The 25064-nt window shown below is 43.7% G+C and overlaps 1 protein-coding gene across 3 annotated transcripts in view; it reads right to left on the minus strand.

Moving 5' to 3' along the window:
- GFOD2 (Gfo/Idh/MocA-like oxidoreductase domain containing 2) overlaps positions 1-25064 on the minus strand; it is a 53134-nt gene that overhangs the window by 13710 nt on the left and 14360 nt on the right. For all 3 annotated transcript variants that reach the window (XR_013347701.1, XM_077831340.1, XM_077831341.1), the window contains exon 2: positions 17888-18231. Coding sequence is in view for 2 of the 3 variants with exons in the window: in XM_077831340.1 (XP_077687466.1) it covers positions 17888-18146 (259 nt within the window). In the remaining variant the exon portion in view is untranslated. The remainder of the gene's footprint in view (positions 1-17887; positions 18232-25064) is intronic.

A 25064-nucleotide genomic window follows, 5' to 3' on the forward strand; every position in this document is an offset into this window, starting at 1 on the left:
GTGGCAAGTAAGAGATTAGTATTAAGTTTACATCATGATATAGCTATAAAGATTATTTGTAACTAGCCCTAAAGCTGAAGAATGACTATTCTGATTTAATTTAGCCAGGTCTAGGAGCAACATATGAGCTCCAGAGTACCATCCAATCTTCAAGCTAAACAAAAGTATCTGTCTGCTACAGTCTTCATTAAAGGGGAAGGTGCAAACAAGTATGGGAGGGATCCTCCACCGACCGAATACTACAAAAAATAATTGAAATGACTCCTTTTGATCTGTGTACAGGGCAAGAGGCTCTCTTTGGTTGTGAAGTAGTTTCTTGGCTCACTGCAGATAATGTGTCTTGGTAAAATGTAAAAATCAATATGTTTCAGCTGAGTCTCAGTGGAGATAATTGCAGGAGATCATTGCTCTGTATAAAGAAGAGCTGCTTGAAAACTAGACAGTAGAAAACACTGTCTGGAAACGAACCCTCTCACTTCAGATCTGAAGAACAGCTCTGTCTGTGTAAGCTCAAAAGCCGGTCTCTTTCCCCAAAAGAAGTTGGTCCAATAAAAGATTTTACCTCATCACCTTGTCCCTCTCACTTTAGGAAGATAATGAAAACTGATGTCTAAATGGAGAAACACACTTTCACAGATACTTGGAGACACTATGAAATTGTCAAAAAAAATGTAAAGAAAACTGTTTAAAGAGATTAGTGCAGCATCTTTCCGAGAGCGAACCCAATGCTTTAAGGTCTGAGGCCTTTGTCTGCACTAAGGAGCCCCAGCAGCCACAAACTAAGAAGCAGAGAGTCTCATCCTCACATTCCATCTAAATTGCATCAAAACAATGTAATATTGGGCTGTTAAGACGGCGCTCCTGTCCTAAGAGTACCCACCATCACCACGTAAAGAAACAGATCTTAACATGTTTAAAGAAAACTTCTATAGCATTCTGTCTGACAAGAAACCACTTCTCAACCATTGTGACTGTGAAATCTATTTTTTTGTTATTTATTTTGAAATCTGTTTTTTGCCTTTTTGGTCCCTATTTCTCTATTGTTTATCGGGTGTGGTTTCTGTCCGATTCTTTGTTTCAGTCTGCTGCATAACTAATTTTGCAAGATTTAAATCAACTACAGTGGTGGCATATGATTGGTTAAGGAAATATTTCATAATGGACTAGGACTGATGAAAAATACTGTTCCGTAGTACTTTAGTTTAAAATGGTTGGTTAAGGTATAGCTAAGTAGAACTCAAGTTTTAACTATACAAACCGGTGGGGTCCAAAAGGCAAGTTCTTTGGAACCTAACTCCAGGACACAGCCCACGATCAGAGCAGCCAGACCTTAACACACTGCCAATCATACTGTGCAGAAGCTGGAGCCCTGGATGATCTAATCTTAACTAGCCACCAAGAAAAGTTCATCTGTCTTATTGGGAGTGATGAGCACTGCATGCTTAACAAGAGTATTCTGTTTTGGTAACTATTAATAAACAGAGGTTAAGGATATTACTACGTAAGGCTCTTTCACTGGTAAAAGGCCCCGCAAACCAGCAGACAATTATGCCCTGAGCCCTAGGAACTGGGAAAGGGTGTGAGTGCCTAAATTAACCGGGTTATTCCTTGAGCCCACGGAAGGGTAAAGGTGGGGTGCCCTACAATGTGAGGGTAACAGTGCAGCTACTTTGCAATATGCTCATTAATACCCATTCAGTTGTATTCCTTATGCTTCCTTCAGATGGTGTTTGCAGGGGATCACACTGCTCTGAGCTACGACTGACTGTAACGAGTTTCGAGATGCACAGGAGGATTTATGTATCCTCTGAAATGGTTATGGAGGAAGGAAAGGGGAGACAGACTTGTCCCAGATGTTTCTTCCAGGATGTTTCCTTGAAATACCTGCATCTCTCACAGTCACCTGTGAGCAAGGTAATCTTTGCGCAGGTAGCCTCCTCAGTCCCATCTCAGCAAAGTTTCCTCCTAGGTCAGATGGACTCCACACAAAGAACAGATGACAGACAGATAGCATTAGCACTAGAGACTCAAGTGAGAGCGGTATTGGGATTTGATGCTTTTAATAAAATCTCTGTCACTGACACCATGAGATTAGAAAGTGATGCACTTCCTGTTACAAAAATAAGATTCCACCAGGCATCAAAACAGGAAGAAGGGAACAATAGAAGGCGCTTTGCCTTAGAATATGGATTAAATGCACCATGACACACTTTCTCTCTGCTATCCCAGCTGTCATGCTTCCTCTCTCTTTCTAGCCTCCAAAAGGAGGTTTGTAATCCAAGCCTGGCACTAATCACATTTAGAGTTTTCAATAATCTGGTCATTAAAACAGACCCTGAGAAACACCATTACTTTCAGATCATACATACTCCATCCTCCCCCCCAGTCCCCTGTAATGCTATTTGCTTTCACATCAGCCCTTCCTAACATTAATCTCTACACTGTAGGATTCCTAAAGAAAGACTCCTGCCAGGAAGGGCCTGGGGTGCACTGGGGCTGAAAAGAGCTACCCCTGTTGTGGAATAAAAGCAATCATAGATGGACTTTGATCGCTATTCTCCTCCCCATTCACCAAGTCCCAGTCTTCTCCAGCCTCAAAAATGCACCATTGCTGAGGCAAGAGCCTTCTGCTTTGTGGCACCTACCACCTGGAGCAGCTGTCTTGTGTCTTTCTGCCTCTGCACCCCATCTCATCTCAAATCTATGTCCTTTACACAAACCAATTCCTCTCCCCTAATATTCCATAACCCAGTATCTCTTGTTGATTTTCTATTGGAGAAGCATTAATGTTGGTCTCTAGGCTGAGCAGTCTGGGCTCAAAGATGCACTGATGAGAGGTCGGAAGGGATAATATCCTGTTAAGGGAAAGCAGGCCCCAGAATGAAGGGACTAACCTACAGCAGTAAACCACCTACTTAAAAATAATGCTTCTAGAAGACAGACAATAAAGAGGAATAAACTGGAATGCTTAACTAATTGTGGACTTGCAGACAACAGCCAGAAATCCTAGAAAGGAAGCATCAGTGCCCAGCAGATGTACATTTGACAGTGGAACCGGACATAGCTTTTAAAACAGTCCGCGTGTGATGGCCATGAGAAGATTTTCACAACAGCTTGTCAGCCAAAGGAGATCCCTAATATGTCATATACTTTGACAGGCTAAAGAGTTTCCTTTTTGCCTGATACAAACCAAAAAGCTGATCTACCTCCATTTCTATCATACGAGCAGAGAAACAGATCAAATCCTACAGTAAAACCCACAATCCCTGTGCTTCCGTCCGCATTTGGTGCCATCTTTCAACGGTTTGGGTACTGCACGCTCTGCCTCTTTGGGCTACAGGAATGGATCCCGCACTGTTGACCAATATGCTGCTTGGTCTCTGTCAGGGTTCCTTCTCCACTCTGAACTCTGGGGTACAGATGTGGGGACCCCTATGCAAGACCCCCTAAGCTTATTTTTACAGCTTACATTAAAAAAACTTTCCCAAGGCACAAATTCCACCTTGTCCTTGAACAGTACGCTGCCACCACCAAGTGATTTAGACAAAGAATCAGGTAAAGGACCACTTGGAGTTCCTGTTCCCCCAAAATATCCCCCCAAGCCCTTACACCTCCTTTCCTGGGGAGGCTTGGGAATAATATCCTAACCAATTGGTTACAAAGTGAACACAGACCCAAATCTCTGGATCTTTGGACACTGAGGGAAAAAAAAAACAAAAACCCAATCAGTTCTTAAAAGAAGAATTTTATTTACAAAAAAGAAAAGGTAAAAATCTCCTCTGTAAAATCAGTTTGGAAATTAAATTTACAGGCTAACAAAAGATGCACAAAACACAGAGGAACCCCCTCTAGCCTTAGTTTCAAAGTTACAACAAAACAGGGATAAACCTCCCTCCAGCAAAGGGAAAATTCACAAGTTGAGAAAACAAAGACAAACTAATACGCCTTGCCTGGCTGTACTTACAATTTCTGTAATACGAGAGACTGGTTCAGAATGGTTTGGAGGACATGGACTGATATCCAGTCCCTCTTAGTCCCAAGAGCGAACGAACACAGAAGCAAAGAACCCAAAACAAAGCCTCTCCCCCCGCCAAATGTGAAAGCATCTTTTGTCCCCATTGGTTCCTTTGGTCAGGTGCCAACCAGGTTATTTGAGCTTCTTAACCCCTTATAGGTAAGGAGGAACTTTAGACTACCCTCATGGGTAGGACAGTCTCACTAACAGGTCACGAGTGACAGTGGAGTTATTTCTTAAACTACAAAGGCAAGAGCAGCGTGACATCGATCTCGCCACGCACGGTAGCTATGACACGAGATTGCTTGTGGCATTCGTAGGGGTGCTGACCACCGTGGAACGCCGCTTTTGGGCTCGGGAAAGAAGCACTGAGTGGTGGGATCACATCATCATGCACCCTTGTTCCTCTGGGATGATGAGCAGTGGCTGCAGAACTTTCGCATGAGGAAAGCCACATGCCTGGGACGGTCTGATGAGCTCGCCCAGCCCCGCGGCGCGAAGACACAAGAATGAGAGCTGCCCTGATGATGGAGAATCGCATGGCGATTGCACTGTGGAAGTTGGCTACTCCAGACTGCTACCGATCAGTCGCTAACCAGTTCAGAGTGGGAAAGTCGACCGGACGTGTGTTGACAGAAGTGTGCAGGGCCATTGATCACATCCTGCTCTGAAAGACCGTGACTCTGGGCAACGTGCGTGACACTGTGGATAGCTTTGCACAAATGGGTTTCCCTAACTGCGGAGAGGCGATAGATGGCACGCATATTCCAGTTCAGGCACCAGACCAGCTAGCCACCGAGTTCATTAATCGGAAGGGGTATTGCTCTATGGTTCTCCAGGCGCCTGTGGATCATTGTCTGTGTTTCAGACATTAATGCAGGCTAGTCCAGAAAGGTGCATGTTGCCAGCATCTTTCAGAACACCGGCCTGTTCAGGAAGCTGCAAGCAGGGACTTTCTTTCTGGACCAGAAGATCATCGTAGGGGAAGTTGAAATTCCCACTGTGATCCTGGGAGACCCTGCCTAGCCCTTAATGCCATGGCTTATATAGCCATACACGGGGAACCTTGACAGCAGCAAGGAGCAGTTCAACAACAGGCTGAGCAAGTGCAGAATGACAGTTGAATGTGCTGTTGCCATTTAAAGGCCCACTAGTGCTGCCTATAGGAGAGGCTGGACCTGGCCAATGACAATATTCCTATGCTTATAGCCGCATGCTGTACGCGCAGTAATATTTGTGAAGGGAAGGGTGAAAGCTTCACTCAGAGCTGGACCACTGAGGCTTAGCGCCTGGAGGCTGAATTTGAACAGCCAGAGCCCAGAGCTTTTAGAGGGGTGCAGCACAGGGCCATAAGGATCAGAGATGCCTTGAGGCAGCAATTTGAAGCTGAAAGGCACTAAGATATGTTGCTGTGCTCGGGATTGCAGTGCTTGTAATGCTAGGAGGTGACTGGTGTAGACAATTCAAGAAAATTGCCTGTTGCTTTGCAGGGCTCAGTTTGCTTTCAAACCAAAACCATTCTTTTATTAAAAAGCAACAACTGGAGGGGAGAGAGAAACAAAAAAACCACATCAGCACTGTGGGGGATGGGGGAAGGGAGGGTCCCAGGAGGAGGTGGGGTCCCGGGACGGTTAAAGGTATCATATGCAATCTTGTCCTCTGGAGTACAGTGCAGCGGGTACTGTATTTCAGCAGAGGGATGGGTGTTGAGTGCAGTGGGTACCGGGAGACCACAGGGCTGGACTGTGACAGGGCAGGAGTGGAATGCAGCGGATACGGACTGGAGCCAGGAGGTTGATAAGAGCGTGCTGGCAGTGTCTGGGGGGTGTGCATGGCAAAGTTTTGTGACAGCGGCTGCAGGGGAGAGCGAGCCCAGAGCTGCTCAGTTTGCAGTGTAACAACGCCTGGAGCGTGTCTGCTTGGTGCTCCATAATGTTTGAGAGCTGCTCTGTGCCTTCGTTCTGGCGCACCACATTCTCCTTTCAGTCCCTCTTCTTGCTGTCCTGCCACTGCTTCATATGCTGTTTTTCAGCCACGGATTGTATCATGACATCACACAGAAAGTCCTCTTTAGTTCTTCATGGCCACTTTCTAATTCTGCGCAGCCATTCAGTGGGCAATAACAAAGAGGGAGGCTGGGCTCCCAAGGTCATATCTGTGAAGCCAAAATGCAACATTTTACAGAAGCAGTATTGTTTGCAACACAGAGACCACTAATTCAAACTGATTAAACACTGATTAAAACACAGCCACTATTCACAAACCTGTCACTAACTGGCTAACCCCAGACAAGCACACGAGCCACAAGATCCCCAACATGGTGAGTAACTGCAGTGGCAGGGGAAATCAGTGTTCCAGGACCGTACTGTACACTGGGCACATGGCTCTTGGGAAGAGACAGCACTGTACGGGGGAGCCTTATAATCATTACTGTCCCCACATTTTCCACAGGCTGTGTTCATTATGGCAGATATCTCACTGCTGAGGGTGAGCAGGGAATCAAGGGAGGGTCTTCTCCAAGACTGCGGCTTCCGCCCTGGCCCTTATGAGGCTTGCCTGTGTGCAGCAATGGTCAGTCCCCCTGTGACGGCAGAGTGGTGCAGGAAAGTTACCCTTAATGGGGCAAGAAACAAAGCAGCTCTGTCAAAAAACCTGCGGCAGCAGATTGCCCAGTATCTCCATGAGGGTTTCGTGGAGATCTCTTGAGGCAGATTCCCGTGAAGTGAGGGAGTCAATCAACACCCTGTTCTGCAGCTCAGACTAGGCATGTGGTGGTATGTGCATCATACAGACACAAGCCTGCTTTCTGCAACCCTTCTGCCCCCAACAACTTGCTTCAGCAATTCCCAAAATCAAAGCCATTTACCAGGGCCTCCTCTCTTGTTTGCGCTTCACCAAGCTTCAACAGCTGAGACTGGCTAGCCTCCTCCAGGTAAGAGAAGAGCTCCTGGCTGCATGAATCTCTGACCTCTGAGTTGTCCTCTGCCTCTGGTTCCCTCTCTTCCTCAGCATCCTCGTCCAAGATTTCCTCTTCCTGGCTCGGTCCACTCTTGACTGGCACGCAAGCCATTGAAGTATCCAGAGTCACCTTCACAGCGGAGGTGTGGTCGCCACCGAATATTGCATCTAGCTCTTTGTAGAACCTGCAGCTTGTGGGTGCAGCACCAGAGCAGCGGTTTGCCTCCCATGCCTTGTGGTAGGCGTTCCACAGCACCTTCACTTTGACCCTGCACTGCAGTGTGTCCCGGTCATGGTCCCTTTCTGTCATGCATCGTGAAATCTGTCCGTAGGTATAATTCCTATGGCTGGAGTGCAGCTGGGACTGGACAGCCTCCTCTCCCCAAATGCTGATGAGGTCCAGCAGCTCGGCATTGCTCAAAGCGGGGGGATTGCCTGGTGCGCAGAGCGGGCATGGCCACCTGGAAAGATGCGCTGAGACCACTGCACTGAGCAAACAGGAAGGAGACTTTAAAAATTCCCAAGGAATTTAAGGGGTGTGGCTCACAGTTGGTCACCTGAGGGCAGGGCAGTACAGTAGAGTTCAAACCGATGACCACAGAGGCGAGAACAGGCATTGCAGGACACCTCCCGGAGGCCAATCGCAGTGCTGTCATCGACCAGGGTGTCTACACTGGCCCCGCAGCACTGTAGCCCCGGCGCAGAAAGCTCCACGCCTCTCGATGGAGTGTGGTTTTTTACAGCACTGCAGCTGGGCAGTTTCTGTGCACTCAGTGGTGTGGCCGTGCGTTCACCTCGGGAGTTACAGCGCAGAAAGCTGCTTTACTGCGCAGAAACTTGCCAGTGTAGGCAAGGCCTAAGAGAGCTACCAGTGGGGATCCTGAAACCTTACGTGGGTGTCCTTGAGGTACCACAAAGGGGGGAATACAGGCGCAGTTACTATGACATTGTCACTCTAACATACAGCCTTTCACCTGTAGGTGACGAGTTCAAATGTGGCCTGATGTGTTTTACTATTTCCGAAAAGGTCAACAGCGGCTGAATTCACAAAATGTCTGAAACAGGAAGCAGACACTATGACTCAATCAGATTCAGATTTCAGCCACATGATTCCCTGAATGCAAAAGAAACATCGAATTACAGGTAAAAAAATTCAAGCTGAATGTAAAGTGTTCAAAACAATACTTCTTCCTAGTTAATACCTACAGCCAAGACATGCAAAATGTCATGCAAATCACGCTTAATGTTTTGCTCAATACTTTGTAATTATATAGCACTCAAGGGCTTTACAAACGTGATCTAAGAGAGAAGACAAATAAGTCTTCCCTGAAATTTAGCTATACATGTTCCTATAAAGACTGCACCTATTAAAATGTTTTGAACAGAGTGTTCGAGTTCTTGAGCAGCGGCCAGAGAATGAAATATTTTGAAAACCAAAATATGTGGGCGATCAAGGAGCCAAGACAGCAGGTGGGCCTGTGAGAGGATGTCTCTTACAAAGTACTCTGCAGAATGAAACAGTGGAAAGGGGCTGTAGGCTAATGTGACTGGTCTCTTTAAAAAAATATATATATATATCCCTCCAAAAAGTTCCAACACATTATATTACCAGGACAGCTACACCAGATTCCTTTTCAAGTTATGTCACGGAGTCCCTGGGCGATGCTCTGGAACTGCTCCCTACAAAGCCAGTCAGGACTCTGGGGAAGTCTCCTTTCTGTGAGCAGACTATCTTCAGGACACAGCTCACACACCTTCTACCTTCCTGGGTCTGACCTCGGAGCATTCAGCATCCTCCGCCCCTCCGTGCGCTTCCCACAGCGAGTCCGCCCAGGCGGGGTCCTGGGGAAGCCAGAGGGTCCTGCACCCCAACTTCACAGTCAGACGTGACTCTCAGCCAGCCAGTAAAACAGAAGGTTTATTAGACGACAGTTTGTGTCACTTTGGCAGAAGTTTAAGCTAAATCAAAAAAGCTATCTGTTCTGGAATAAGCTTGTCCCCAAGGGCCGGTATACCAGTATAACTGGTAACCTATCCTGTGTGCATGCGTTCTAGGAGATGGTTCAGGCTGTTCTGAACCATCCAGGATCTCTCTCTCTCGGTTTCATGCTCTGTCCTTTAACAGCAGCACTGCTGGAAAAGCCCTGAACTCCCCCTTGTGATAAAAGCCTACAGAAAGGAAAGTGAAATGGGTGGATATGTCAAGGAACTGGAAGGCGTTATTTTTGTGGATTGTGTGGCAAAGAGATTTGGGCGAAATGGTAAATTATATAGGCATTTGCACAGCAGAATAACTGTTACATACAGGGTCCTGACAATTGTAGAATCTCTCTGATGAAATACTACATCCAAGCTATCTTTCATATTCAATTGCAAGGAAAGTTGTTTACACAGAGTTAAGGTTGCCCGGTGATAGTGCATGCCCTTCCAGAATGGCAAGTTCAGCAAAACTCAACCTTCTGGAAAACCAGGGGCTGCACAGTTAAGGTAAATGCTCATGCAACCTTAACTCTGCCCTCTTCAAGTGATGCCCCAGTATGCCCATAACACACACACTCCCACTTTGCCTTTTCTCTGTAATGGACAGGTGATACCTGCACTTGCCCTATGCTCAAACAGAGAGCCTGCTCCCCCGATCAAATACCACATTTGTAAAATTTAACAACCACTTTGTACCCTTTTACAACCCCTTTACACTACAACCCCTTTACCCTAAACCTATAATTTCCCCTGCCCATCATTAAAGCCACACACTGCTCTCTTATACCACCTCACTACTGAGGATACCTATGGCAAGAAGCTCCCAGTGCCCTGGTATTGACACAAGCTACATAATTCTGTACTGAAACGATGCAGACTGGAACCTCAAGGTACATGTAAATGTTTTCCCTTTGATAACAAGGGCGGGGGTTGGGGGGCGGAGAGAGACAATGCAAACCCAGATCTTCCAATATCACAATCACAGCTCTCCCAAGCTGCTCCAACTTAGTCCTCCACCATTCAACAGCTATACCTAACACAGTGAATACAGCTGGAGTGTTTGCAGAGGATTACTAGTGGCTATTGCCAGCACCAGACAGGCAGAGTTAACTCTATGTGGGCGTTTACCTTAACTCTGTATTTCCTGGTTCTCCAAAGGTTGATTTTGCTGAACTTGATGTTTTGGAAGGGCACGAACTATCACTGGGCAACCTTAAATCTGTGTTAATGAAGTTTTTTGCTATTTAATTTGCTAGATTTTTAAACAGAAAAAGAAGTGTTTGTCGATAGACGTTAACGGTCATTTAGACCATTTTAGTTCACACCGAGGCTTGCAGTGGATATGCTACCTCAGATATGTTATGGCTAGACAATAATCAAAAGACCTAGCTTTTATATAGTGATTTTCATCAGCAGATTTCAAAGAATTTTACTTGCATTCGCCCCCAAAAACAAACAAATCCAAAAACCCTGACAGGCAGATTTTCACAACCTGCCTTTTCCAAATTTCTGCCCAACATGGGACTCAAATTGATATTACCTGGGTAGGTCAAGTTCAAAGTACGATTGCTGATCCCCTTGAGCTACCCACCACATGTGGAACTATGGGGGCTAACAATCCTGTTAACTCTTTGTCCGTGCACGCTCAGTGTAACCTTTAAGTTGTGAGAATAGGCTCATGAGTCTTAGTGTGCCTAAAGTAGTAAACTTTTCCAATCAAATAACATTTTAATGTGATTTCCCCCCAAAGGGCTGCATTCTGTTGGGGTAACCCTAAAGCGTTTGGGACCCTGGAGTGATGAGCTGAGCCCTGGGTTTGATCTCTATTTGTGAGCAAAAATAAGTTGCTAGAATCTGTCAGCCTTAAGAAAAGTCTGTCTCTCCTCTCTCCCCCCCACCCCCGGCTGCATTTTAGGAAACCCTGGGTCAAATGGCCCCAAATTTGGATCCATGAAAGAACCCAGAAACCCCATAAAGCACATCAAATTTCAAAGCAATCCAATTAACCATGTACATTTTAAAGCACTTAGGGTTGAGCTTTAAACAAAAAGCTGGTCTTAAGGTTAACTATAGCAGAGCTCTCGCTCTTCTGTAATCCATTTAGTCTTGGCCATTTTAATATTAGTTTGAAGAAAGAGCGTGCACATTAGATACCTCAGGGAATTATTATTGGGATATGGAGCCTTTCAGCAGTTCATATACAGCCCAGGTCAGAGGTGGGCAAACTACAGCCTGCAGGCCTATCCTGCCCAGCCCTTGAGCTCCCGGCTGGGGAGGCTCGCCCCCGGCCCCTTCCCACTGTCCCTCCTCCCCACGCCGCCACGTGGGCAGCGTGGCTTGCGGCCGCCCACCTCCCAGACTTTCCAATAAGCCAATCCTGCTGCTCTGAGCGGCATGGTAAGGTGGTAGGGAGCCGGGGCCAGGGGGGGTTAGATAAGGGGGAGGGGGCCCCGGGGGGCAGTCAGGGGACGGGGAGCAGGGTGCAGCTGGCTGGGGTGGAGGTTCGGGGGGGGCGTGAGATCCCGGGGCGCCTGTCAGGGGGCGGGGGTGTGGATGGGGTCGGGGCAGTCATAGAATCACAGAATATCAGGGTTGGAAGGGACCTCAGGAGGTCATCTAGTCCAACCCCCTGCTCAAAGCAGGACCAATCCCCAACTAAATCATCCCAGCCAGGGCTTTCTCAAGCCTGACCTTAAAAATATCTAAGGAAGGAGATTCCACCACCTCCCTAGGTAACACATTCCAGTGTTTCACCACCCTCCTAGTGAAAAAGTTTTTCCTAATATCCAACCTAAATCTCCCCCACTGCAACTTGAGACCATTACTCCTTGTTCTGGCATCAGCTACCACTGAGAACAGTCTATAGCTATCCTCTTTGGAACCCCCTTTCAGGTAGTTGAAAGCAGCTATCAAATCCCCCCTCATTCTTCTCTTCTGAAGACTAAACATCCCCAGTTCCCTCAGCTTCTCCTCATAAGTCATGTGTTCCAGTCCCCTAATCATTTTTGTTGCCCTCCGCTGGACTCTTTCCAATTTTTCCACATCCTTCTTGTAGCGTGGGGCCCAAAACTGGATACAGTACTCCAGATGAGGCCTCACCAATGACGAATAGAGGGGAACGATCACGTCCCTCGATCTGCTGGCTATGCCCCTACTTATACATCCCAAAATGCCATTGGCCTTCTTGGCAACAAGGGCACACTGTTGACTGATATCCAGCTTCTCGTCCACTGTCACCCCTAGGTCCTTTTCTGCAGAACTGCTGCCGAGCCATTCGGTCCCTAGTCTGTAGCAGTGCATGGGATTCTTCCGTCCTAAGTGCAGGACTCTGCACTTGTCCTTGTTGAACCTCATCAGATTTCTTTTGGCCCAATCCTCCAATTTGTCTAGGTCCCTCTGTATCCTATCCCTACCCTCCAGCGTATCTACCACTCCTCCCAGTTTAGTATCATCTGCAAACTTGCTCAGGGTGCAATCCACACCATCCTCCAAATCATTAATGAAGATATTGAACAAAACCGGCCCCAGGACCGACCCCTGGGGCACTTCACTTGATACAGGCTGCCAACTAGACATGGAGCCATTGATCACTACCCGTTGAGCCCGACAATCTAGCCAGTTTTCTATCCACCTTATAGTCCATTCATCCAGCCCAGACTTCTTTAACTTGCTGGCAAGAATACTGTGGGAGACTGTGTCAAAAGCTTTGCTAAAGTCAAGGAACAACACATCCACCGCTTTCCCTTCATCCACAGAGCCAGTTATCTCGTCATAGAAGACAATTAGATTAGTCAGACATGACTTGCCCTTGGTGAATCCATGCTGACGGTTCCTGATCACTTTCCTCTCCTCTAAGTGCTTCAGAATTGATTCCTTGAGGACCTGCTCCATGATTTTTCCAGGTACTGAGGTGAGGCTGACTGGCCTGTAGTTCCCAGGATCCTCCTTCTTTCCTTTTTTAAAGATTGGCACTACATTAGCCTTTTTCCAGTCATCTGGGACCTCCCCCGATCGCCATGAGTTTTGAAAGATAATGGCCAATGGCTCTGCAATCACATCCGCCAACTCCTTTAGCACTCTCGGATGTACCGGCCCCATGGACTTGTGCTCGTCCAGCTTTTCTAAATAGTCCCAAACCACTTCTTTCTCCACAGAGGGCTGGTCACCTCCTCCCCATGCTGTGCTGCCCAGTGCAGTAGTCTGGGAGCTGACCTTGTTTGTGAAGACAGAGGCAAAAAAAGCATTGAGTACATTAGCTTTTGCCACATCCTCTGTCAGTAGGTTGCCTCCACCATTCAGTAAGGGGCCCACACTTTCCTTGACTTTCTTCTTGTTGTTAACATACCTGAAGAAACCCTTCTTGTTACTCTTAACATCCCTCGCTAGCTGCAACTCCAGGTGTGATTTGGCCTTCCTAATTTCACTCCTGCAAGCCCGAGCAATATTTTTATACTCCTCCCTGGTCATTTGTCCAATCTTCCACTTCTTGTAAGCTTCTTTTTTGTGTTTAAGATCAGCAAGGATTTCACTGTTAAGCCAAGCTGGTCGCCTGCCATATTTACTATTCTTTCTACACATCGGGATGATTGTCCCTGTAACCTCAATAAGGATTCTTTAAAATACAGCCAGCTCTCCTGGACTCCTTTCCCCCTCATGTTATTCTCCCAGGGGATCTTGCCCATCAGTTCCATGAGGGAGTCAAAGTCTGCTTTTCTGAAGTCCACGGTCTGTATTCTGCTGCTCTCCTTTCTTCCTTGTGTTAGGATCCTGAACTCGACCATTTCATGGTCACTGCCTCCCAGGTTCCCATCCACTTTAGCTTCCCCTACTAATTCTTCCCGGTTTGTGAACAGCAGGTAAAGAAGAGCTCTGCCCCTAGTTGGTTCCTCCAGAACTTGCACCAGGAAATTGTCCCCTACATTTTCCAAAAACTTCCTGGATTGCCTGTGCACCGCTGTATTGCTCTCCCAGCAGATATCAGGGTGATTGAAGTCTCCCATGAGAACCAGAACCAGTCTGGGGGGTTGAATAGGGGGTGGGGTCCTGAAGGGGCGGTTAGGGGCAGGGGGTCCTGGAAGCGGGTGGTCGGGGACAAGGAGTGGGGGTTGGATGGGTCGGGGGTTCTGAGGGGGGCAGTCAGGGGGTGGGAAGTGGGAGGGGGCAGATAGGGGGCAGGGGCCAGGCTGTTTGGGGAGGCACAGCCTTCCCTACTTGGCCCTCCACACAGTTTCGCACCCCGATGTGGCCCTTGGTCCAAAAAGTTTGCCCACCTCTGGCCCAGGTTGTTAGAGACTAAAAGTCACCTGAAGGCTGTACAGTAATCTGTCAAGCAGCTGGCAGGTCAATCTTTTAATTTTGAGATCACACTTCACACACTTCTGGCCAGTCACAGCAGAAAGGCTCAGGGCGATAGAAAATAAACTCCCCCTCTTGCTCCTGCGTGGGGTGGTCCCTTTAAGGTCAGGTCTTGTGCACACTGGCAGCTGAGTTGCAGGAAAATTATTCCGCAACCCTACAACCCCAATCCCTGATGCACCTATTCAGTGATTAACTGACATGGCTGCAGTTTCCAGAACTGTCTATCCAGCACTTCTCACAAATACCAGATTCATTTCAGCTTGCCCCTCCTGCCTCCAAATGTGCAAGTGACAATGTTGATCCAACCACAACCAGTACTGCTAGTTGTCCTACATTAAAATGTCTATCAAAGGAAATTTTAAAGAATCCTAGCGTCATTTAGTCCACAGGCTCTTCAAGAGTTCTGAACAGTGTGAAGTGAAGTGCATGTGGATATACTTCATGGAGATGTATAATCAATAACTAGAAGCATGCTCCTCTATTGCCCTGTCCTCCACAGGCATTTGGGAGGGACTGAGCAAATTCCAATTTCAATCATAATCACAATTAAATGACCAGCTATGTTTCAAACCTCAAGAAATCCTGCCTGTTTTGAAGTCCTGCCAACGTGTGACAACTCTGTCTATGCAGGAATGTGATAAACTCAGTCCAAAATGCTTTCCTTCATTTTGCTACTTCCTGTTTACACAAGCTCTTAAACACAAAAATCCTCCCGCTGCTTGCGATAAGGAGATGGAAAAGCTGTATGCAGATGGTAATAGTAATATACTTGGTCAACATCACAGGACACCTGCTCCAGGAATGACAAAGATGAATTATCTAAAAATGCAAAACAGCAATAGAGCCCTTTTCTGTCTACCTCAAGACAAACATACATTTAATGTATTTGTAACACATTATCCCACAAAACCAGATGGACTTTACATCACAAAGATCTCTTTTATCTTTCAAATACGTAAAAACCCACCCAAGAGAGCAAATGAATGGCTCCCTCTTTATCTACTCCACAGAGCAACTCTTTAAAGGATCAGCGCGGTAGGTATTCTTGGTGTCCTGAACAAATTCTAAATTGGGTTTTTCTAATATTCTGCCTCCCTAAGTTCCCAAGCCATTTCAGTTAAATATGGTTCTTTTTGCTTTCTACCTTAAACTGAGGCATTCTATCAAGAGGTGGCTGCATTTCAGTTGTGGGAAATATGAGAGACATTTTATGAAGCGGCTTTAGATCCTTTGGGATGAAAAGTGGTACATAAATGTAAAATAGTTTCTTGCCTTACTGGTTACTTATTAGTCATGCTGGTCTTAATTTTAATTACTGTCTAGGCATTGATCAGCTATGCCTTGCTCAGGGCTCGAAGTTAATACTACAATGTCACTTATGTTAGGATTGTACCCCTATGTGTTATTGGATTGTTGCTTAACTGTTTATGATTACCAATAAATTAAAAAAATGTAAAGTAATATTAGTGCCACCTGGCACCACTGCCTCCTCCCATGGCCAAACGGCTGACATGGCGAGACTGGCTTTCATTGCACAGCAAGCAGTCTAGCCATTCTCAGTTCCCCAATCTCCCAGCTGGTAAAGCACAATTATGCCCCCAGCCATATACAATTCCCTTTCAAAAAGGCTCTAGATGTAATGATTGCTACATTAATGTTGATATCCTAACAGGCATACTTGCCATCTCTGTGCCCATCATATAACAGGTGTTCGTCCAAAATTCTGGACCAACGAAGAACATTCTTGGTAGTATGTGCATGCCTCCGGAATTTGGTCCCACCAGAAATGTGTTTAAGGAACATCCTAGACAAATTTAGAAAAAGCTGAAAGACAGGAGAACTAGTAATTACCTATTGACTCTGAAATGTCACATCAGACAGTCTTTAGATGAGAGCACTTTAGGGAAAATAAAAATAAATGAAAAGTAAATAATCCTCTGCTGTTCCAGAGGATATTTGATAATCTCTTAAAAAGCCATCAGTCCCTCTCTTTTCACCTTTCCATTAACTACATAAACACTTGTCTCACAACTAATCTTCATTTCATCTTCATTTTCTTCACCTTCTTTGATTGGAGTGATGCCGTTTCATGTTTCCTTACCTTTGAGGAATGGGAGTTTTATTAACAACCTAAATTTGTCTCGTGTTCAGTTTAGTTTACCAGAAATGGTTCAAGCACATAAATTCATCTAACCTACAGAGAGTATCGTAGCAAGCGAAACAGTCACCATTTAAACAGCATTTAGAAGAGATTTTAGCATATTTCAAGCAACGAATTCTCACATATATGTTAAATTTTCCATCGCAGTAGTTCCTTGGGACCTAGGACTAGCAGTAGTAAAGCACTCAATACAAGTCTAACAACAACTTGAAGACAAAATCCAAAGATCACCTCCCCAAACATTTGACTGACATCTTAGAAGGGTTAGCATGAGATGTTTACTTCAAAAGCGTTACTTTAGCACAAAAATCTACTTAAAGGCAGAGAATAAAGGATTACCCTAGTTGATACAGCATGACATAATCTCCAGTCCTAGAAACCTATTCACTTTGAGCTTTATTAAGAGTCAACAAGAAGTCGAACTTTAGATTTACAAGACTATCTATAGGTACACACCACCCTGTATAAAAACATTAAGGTCAAGAAGTCAAAAGTTAGGAAGTTGGTGAACTTAAATTGCTTATGTAACCAGTTCCCAGTCTCCTTCTCCAGCCAGTCCCAGTATCACTCCGTCTCCCCACCAGCTCTCAGCCCTCCCCTTCCAGAGTTCTTGTCCCAGTCCACTTCTTCCACCCTTCTCTTGGCTCAGCCTTTGTCCCCTCTGTATTTCAGTCAAGGTGATTCCTCCTCATACACCATGCTGCCGGGTGCCAGCAGAGGGAGCAACAAGAGATACTCTCCAGGCTTTCAATTCATGTGTGTAGTGCCATAGGAGCCCTCAGCAACTAGGAGCAGGGCAAGTCCAGCTCAACCCCTGGATGGAGCATGCTCAGTACTGAATTGTCGAAGACTTTAGCTCCCAAGCTCAGAAATCTCTTGAGCATCTGCAGATTTTTTTAAACCTCATCACTTGGCCAAATTTTGTCGTTTATTTATGTGAACAGCAAAATAAATACATAAATAAATAAATAAATCCCTGATGGGGTGGGGGAGAAAGAAGAGCCAGCACCACACCACCACAGCATGGGGGCGCTAGAGCTTCTCAGCTAAACCCTTGTAAAAAAAATTTTGAACGTGGGCAACAAAATGTATTTTGCCCTAATCTCATTCTCCAAAGTAGCTGACCATTTTTTCTAAAATTTTCCAAGACACCCAGGATGGGAAATTTCAGCCTAAACAGTTAAAGTTACAAGAAATTATAAACAGGGTCTTATAATGGGAAGTGTCAGGTAACTTTAACGACAGGCAGCACTACCAGCTCCAAATACAACACAATTTAGAATGGCGTTTTTATAGTACTACTGATTATGCATTGACAAGCCAACAGCAACAAATTTAAATCTATTAGAAAGTGTTTTTTCAATCAGATAGTCAAAAAAACCTTTTGCTCTGACTCAAAAGAGAAAACACAGTACCTAGAGCTTTCACAGCAATTTGCCGGGTTAGTGGTGGAGGGATGTTGATGCAAACCAAATCTACATCCTGGTGCAGCAAGACATCATCAGTCTGACTGGTGTAGAATTCAATGTTCATTTCCTCTGCTAGCCGCTTTGCTTCCTCTTCAGTCTTCCCCCAAAGTGCTTCGATGGAGAAACCCTCTGCTCTCAACAAAGGCACCAGTACCCGGGCAGTGCTGCCAGTCCCAAAAACGCCCACACCAGGAAGCATTTTCATTGCGTGTTCACTCAAGCCTTAGTGTCCATACGTAGACCGCCAACATAAGGTTTAGCTCCTCAGCCTTCCATCTCAACCACAGCTCCTAAAAACAGCAAATGTTACAGCTGGATATTACCAGAGGGTACATTTTTACATCAAATGCATTCACTACTGAATGTTAGGATCTACCATTTTGATGTCATATGCAAAATGCTGAGAGACTCACTCAAAGTGAAATCATAGATAAACCTAAGATAGAGCAGCAAAAACCAGCAGACTAAAAGGAGATCCACAGTGCCCATGTCTTTAATGAGAAGGTGTAACAGAGAAACAACATCTTAACAGGTGAGCCTCCAAGAGGCTACTTGGCTCAAGATGAAACACTGCATACTGAGATATTTAGTCTTAGCAGCTACATCTTCACATTAAAGATGAAGGAGAATACCATATGCCTCATTTTTTGCCCACTTGGTGCAGTCCCCAGATAATCTGGCATGGTTCAGTGACGTTTAGACATGCCAGACCTATGGTCTCTGTGTTATAAATGTAAATCTCTATAATCACACATAAGTAAATATACTGTTCTGAACAAGACATATTCCAAGTAATTATCTTAGTAAAATGTCAAGTGTGGTGGGTCTCTGTTTAACTAGTTTAACTTTAAGCACTAAAAATAAATTATACAAGAGGAGACAGTAGATGGTACAGCCACACTACAATTTGGGAATACAGTAACATCCAGACTGTTGATGTCAGCAGAGAAATAAAGATATTGGTTTGCATAGATTCCAAGACCAGAAGGGACCACTGTGATCATCTAGTCTGACCACCCTGTAAAAAACACAGGACATAAAACTTCCCCAAAACAATTCCTAGAGCAGATCTTTAGAAAAACAGCCAATCTTGATTTAAAAATCACCAGTGATGGAGAATCTACTAAGACCCTTGGTAAGTTTAGGAATGTAGGTAGAGAGAGAGGAATACGTAATACTAAGCACCCTTGTAAAGAAGAGACATAAAATGTCTAACAAAGAACCAAGGAGAATGGTACTACAGCCCTGCTAATCTTGGCATACTTTATATTACTAAAACCTCTCCTGATTGTAGATTCTAAGCCTGAGGCAGTAACCTTTCATATGAAGGGTTAAAGGGAAGCAAAGAACAAAGAAACCTATCAAGCTATTTAACTGTAGGGAAACTCAGTATCATCACTGCACAATAAGAATTAGTTAAAAACAAAGTTTTAACAACTAATATGATGAAAGTGTTCTCTTCAGTGAGAGTAAAGAGAAGGAGGTGTACTTAGTTTGCTTTTATTCCTTCCCACATTTTACATTCTATGCCTGATTCATTCCACATACCACCATTAGTGCCTTGTGGCAGTCCAAATATAAATTCTTTGCGCATCTGATGCCTAGCTGATGTAATTCCCTTCTGCCCAATTTCCACATCAGCAACTAACTAAAATACCCCTCAAAGTGTCTCTTAGTTATCATAGCATTGTTTATGTTTCACAGTGAGGGTACAGTACCTTGGTACATGTAAAAAGTTCTTCAAGTTAAGCAGTGTGAAACGAAGCAAGCAGGGGGAGACATGACAATAAAATGAAGTTTTACAACTCTACTTTAACAGGAAAACTAATGGATAGTTTGTATTCCTGATGCCCAGTGTGTGGAAGGATGTTCCACAGCATTTGTCTATAAAAAGCTTCTTTCCATACCAAACACTGTCTCCTCAGTGTGCTTGTTCTGCTTAAGCTTTTTTACTCCAGCCAGGATCTCCCCTTAAAATTTGCTCCAGTGTCCCTGGTAGGAAGTTTTACTAAACTTAGTTGATTAGAACAGATAGAACATATTTTCTTGAACTAGTAGGTTATACAAGATCTTTCCCATTGAATTTTAAATAAAAAGTATTTTATTACAAGAACCGCATGATCTTTAGCTATACAATTATTTTTGCTCACACACTATTTAAAGAAAACCTCAGTTTGCAGGTGTACAACAGACGAAAAATAGAGGGTGCAAAGCAGTTCATACTATATTTCTGGTTTAACATTTGTTTAAGGTACATAAAAGAAAAATGAGTTAATAACTAAATACAAATGTGAAATCAAATGAAAACTTGTTACATTTTTCATCTTCATATAAACAATTCCAGTTTATATGTAACTATGTTTTGTGAAAGATTGCCATATGTAATCTCTCCACATATCATCTTGTTTTATATATTCATTTTTCTGTTGCTGAAATATTTAATAAGACACTATTATGTTTCAGTTATATAACCCTTAATAATTTGATCAATGGTATTTTGCAAGCCCCTTACCAACCAATACACTTGCATTCTAAAAGATGATTGCCATCACCAATATACCAATGCCTGTTTACTTTCTGAGATGTTCTTGTCCTATGTATGGCTACACAGAGAGATATTTGTTACTTAGGCACCTTAACAGTGTTCCTTTAATAGGTTTTTATTTCCCTATAAAGTGGAAACATATGGAAATTAAGGCTCTTACCACACCCCTCTTTCTCTAGATGGATCAATATGTTGACATTTTATTGATAAATAAAATATTTAAAAATTAAAATAAGAACTGTCTATACAGAGCTGACACTTTACTCATGCTGAGAAGTACCTTACTCCTTGAATACTCCTCACTGACTATGAGTAGAGTATTGTTCTACTCAGTGTGTGAGTAACGGTATCACAATCCGGCCTGTTAACTGAAATGCGAGACCATATTGAGCAGCACTGTTAACCTGAGATTATATCCTTCGTTTCTCCTGCCCAATACCACATTACACCTGCTATTGCAATTAACTGATTTCTTCATCATCCATTACTGTGATTTACATTTTAATGTGCTTTTGCTGATCAGTTTACAGAACTCTTGTGGCTTTATCTCTAGTATTCCAACACATAAGTGTGTGTAAATTTGTGTTTGTCTAATCTAGGGTTGCCACCTTTCTAATGGCTGGTAACCAGACCCCGAGGCCTCATCCCTTTCTCCTCCTCTTCCCCCAAAGTCCCACCCCTTTCTCCACCAATTGCACCTCACATTTAAAAAAAAAAAAAAAAAAAAATGGCACCCGGACACACAAGCCAAAACCCAGGACTGTCCAGGTGAAAACTGTACTGGTGGCAAAATGTACAGAGAACAATATATTTCATTGAACTATTGCATTTATATACTTTCAGCTTGAACAAAAGCAGAGAAACAGCTTGAGCAGCATATGCTTGTGCGAACTGTTCTTGGGGAACAGACAGACATACAATGCTGCTATGCCAATTTCATTTGTTTCAGTTCCAAACTATACCTTCAGGTTTGGCTGCATGACTAATTATAGAGATATGATGACACAATATCCTTGGTTTTGGATCTACTCTACATTTTACCCTAATATCACACACATGCACAAAATATCCCAAACAAATATCCAGTGTCAGTCAAAGACAAGGTCATGTAGCGCATTCTCAAGTTGTTCTCCCTGAGCCAGAATACATTATTCCATAGCATTTGAATGGTGTCAATTTAGTCCTTGATGTGTAATTCTGGATACTTCCCTGATTAAATACAGTTAATTGTTGCTGAACCAAAATGAGGAAATACTGAATTAAACCTGAGGGGTAAAACTGAAATATTGTTCTCTGTCAATTCAGCTCGTGTTTAAAATCTTTATGACAAGAGGACTAGGGTAGGACTTTTGGTAGGATGATTTCAATAGCAAGAAATAAATTTTACTACATCTTCTACACCCTTCTACTCTCAAATATTTTGTTTTTAAATAACTAAGTCTTTCTGGCCAAGGCTTGTCAGCATCAATATGCAAGTAAAGCACAGTTAAAACGTTATGAATTTTTCAGTTGTCAAATTTAATCTGAGTACTACAGTCATGTATTAAAACAAACAGAGGTGCAGTTATCTTGGATATCCATTCTCTTCTGATTCATTTTGAGGCACAGGGCTATGGCAGGGGTCATTTCAATTTGCAATTTCTTGTTTCCAAGCAAAGCAGCAGATTTGGGTTTTTTTTTTAAAATTACCTATCCAAGTACTCTAGCAGCTCATACACCAACACATTTTACAAAGAATAAACCGATAATGGGGTAGAGACCAGCAGTAAAGGAGAGAGAAGTATTTGGGATGAGCTCCTAAGACAATGCAGCCAGAAGTCTTACTACCCTCTGATTTAGACTGTTGCTGTAAATGCACTTCAAGTAAACAATGCTTACAACTAAAGAAGAGCCAATGTTTAAACCTAAGCCTAAGCCGTGCAGGGCATATTGCAGCAGATAACCTGTTCCTCCCATCTCTGTAGCAAGATTGTTCTACCCACAACTTTTGGAGTCACTCTACACTAGAATGGATGGCCCCACACTAAAATGGAAATAAAACTAGAACTTTATCAACTAAAAGTAGCTCCTTTGAGGAAAGAGTGATTAGAAGAACAGTCAGATAAAGTACAGCGCAATGAGAACAAGCAGTCAGACCTTTTTAACTAATGGAGTGGTATTAAAATATTTCTGATTTATTATTATTTGTACTGCAGTAGCACCTAGAGGCCTAAGCCCCATTATACAGGGCACTGTAAAAACAATCTGCTTTGTAACTGTCCAGTTCTCTGGTTTTACAAACACATTTTCCTTTTAAACCTCTCTCTTTTCCCTGTTGTGTGAAATAACACAACAGAGGGAAAAGAAAAGGAGTACTTGGCCCTGAATCCTGCAAAGATTTATGCACATGCTTAACTTCAATCATGTTTAACACACGCTAAGTCTCTACAAGATTGTAACCTAACTGATAATGCAGAGGAAACCATGAAACTTAAAATGCACAAACTAAAAACAAATTTTCCCTTCTAAACTTTGAGAATTTAAGTTTTATTTGTAATTATACTCGATTTTCTTTTAAGGAGGAAGAATGATTTTTTAACTGGACAGAGTTCCTTTAAATGTTAAGTTTCAGAGTAGCAGCTGTGTTAGTCTGTATCCGTAAAAAGAAAAGGAGTACTTGTGGCACCTTAGAGACTAACAAATTTATTAGAGCATAAGCTTTCGGGAGCTACAGCTCACTTCATCGGATGCATCCAATGAAGTGAGCTGTAGCTCACAAATCCAATAAAGTGAGCTGTAGCTCAAGAAAGCTTATGCTCTAATAAATTTGTTAGTCTCTTAAGGTGCCACAAGTACTCCTTTTCTTTTTAAATGTTAAGTCATGCTTGATGAGATTTCATTCTGCTGTTACTCTATGCTAAATTATGAATGGTCATTCAACATTGAACTGCGGACAAAATCACTGAGTCATAGAAAAAATATAAGTTTACATATCTTTTGGCTATGTTAACATGTTTCTTTATAACTACTGTATTCTTTTAAATTGCTAAAAGTGAATAAAAAGAAAATTAAAATAGCTTACTCTGCCTTAAACAATTAATCCATCAGAACAATCAGGAGCTCCCTAAATCCTCCTTACCCTCCCTCTTCTTAAAAGCCTGGGAAAACACACTGACCTTGTAAGCATGCCTCAAAGGTCAGACTTGGGCTTTGCTGGAGCAGGGGAGTAAAGCAAGCTTTAGAGCCCCTCCCTGAAACGTTCTCCAAGCAACATACTCAGTTAAACACAGAGGATTGTCAGTTTGTACGCCTCAGCTGCTCTCAACTGTAGTTGTCTCACATACAAATCAAACCAAAACTTTGAAATCCAAAATCAAAACTAGAAGCCAGTGCAAAGGAAGAACACAGCTGTGATGCAATCCCTGTGGGAAATATCACTAAGTACGAAGGCTGCCTCATTAGTTGAGGATTCCAAATATTAAAATGCAGCCCTACATTCAGAGCATTACAGCAATCCAATCGTCAAGTGATGAAGACCCATACGTCTGAACAAAATAATCACAGACTTCTAGCCAGGTGCAAAAAGAAAAAAGCCTGGAGCACAACTGCAACCTAGAAAATCTGGCAACCAACAAGATTGCTAGGTTGCAAACTTGTGTGAAAAATAGCAAACATATTTCTTCCCCCAACCAAAGAGCTGAAACTACCTCCACTAAAAGAAAAGGAGTACTTGTGGCACCTTAGAGACTAACCAATTTATTTGAGCATAAGTTTTCGTGAGCTACAGCTCACTTCATCGGATGCATACTGTGGAAACTGCAGAAGACATTATATACTCAAGAGACCATGAAACAATACCTCCTCCCACCCCACTCTCCTGCTGGTAATAGCTTATCTAAAGTGATCACTCTCCTCACAATGTGTATGATAATCAAGTTGGGCCATTTCCAGCACAAATCCAGGTTTTTCTCACCCTCCGCCCCCCACAAATTCACTCTCCTGCTGGTAATAGCCCATCCAAAGTGACCACTCTCTTTACAATGTGTATGATAATCAAGGTGGGCCATTTCCAGCACAAATCTAGGTTCTCCCCCCTTCCCCCTTTTTTCCAAAAACCACACACACAAACTCACTCTCCTGCTGGTAATAGCTTAACCAAAGTGACCACTCTCCCTACAATGTGAATGAAAATCAAGGTGGGCCATTTCCAGCACAAACCCAGGTTTTCTCACCCCCACCCCATACACACACAAACTCTCTCTCTCCTGCTGGTAATAGTTCATCCAAAGTGACCACTCTCCCTACAATGTGCATGATAATCAAGGTGGGCCATTTCCAGCATAAATCCAAGTTTAACCAGAACGTCGGGGGGAGGGGAGGAGGAAAAAACAAGGGGAAATAGGCTACCTTGCATAATGACTTAGCCACTCCCAGTCTCTATTTAAGCCTAAATTAATAGTATCCAATTTGCAAATGAATTCCAATTCAGCAGTTTCTCGCTGGAGTCTGGATTTGAAGTTTTTTTGTTTTAAGGTAGCGACCTTCATGTCTGTAACTGCGTGACCAGAGAGATTGAAGTATTCTCCGACTGGTTTATGA

This window comes from Eretmochelys imbricata, chromosome 12 (genome assembly GCF_965152235.1).
Source record: "Eretmochelys imbricata isolate rEreImb1 chromosome 12, rEreImb1.hap1, whole genome shotgun sequence".
Lineage (NCBI taxonomy): Eukaryota > Metazoa > Chordata > Testudines > Cheloniidae > Eretmochelys > Eretmochelys imbricata.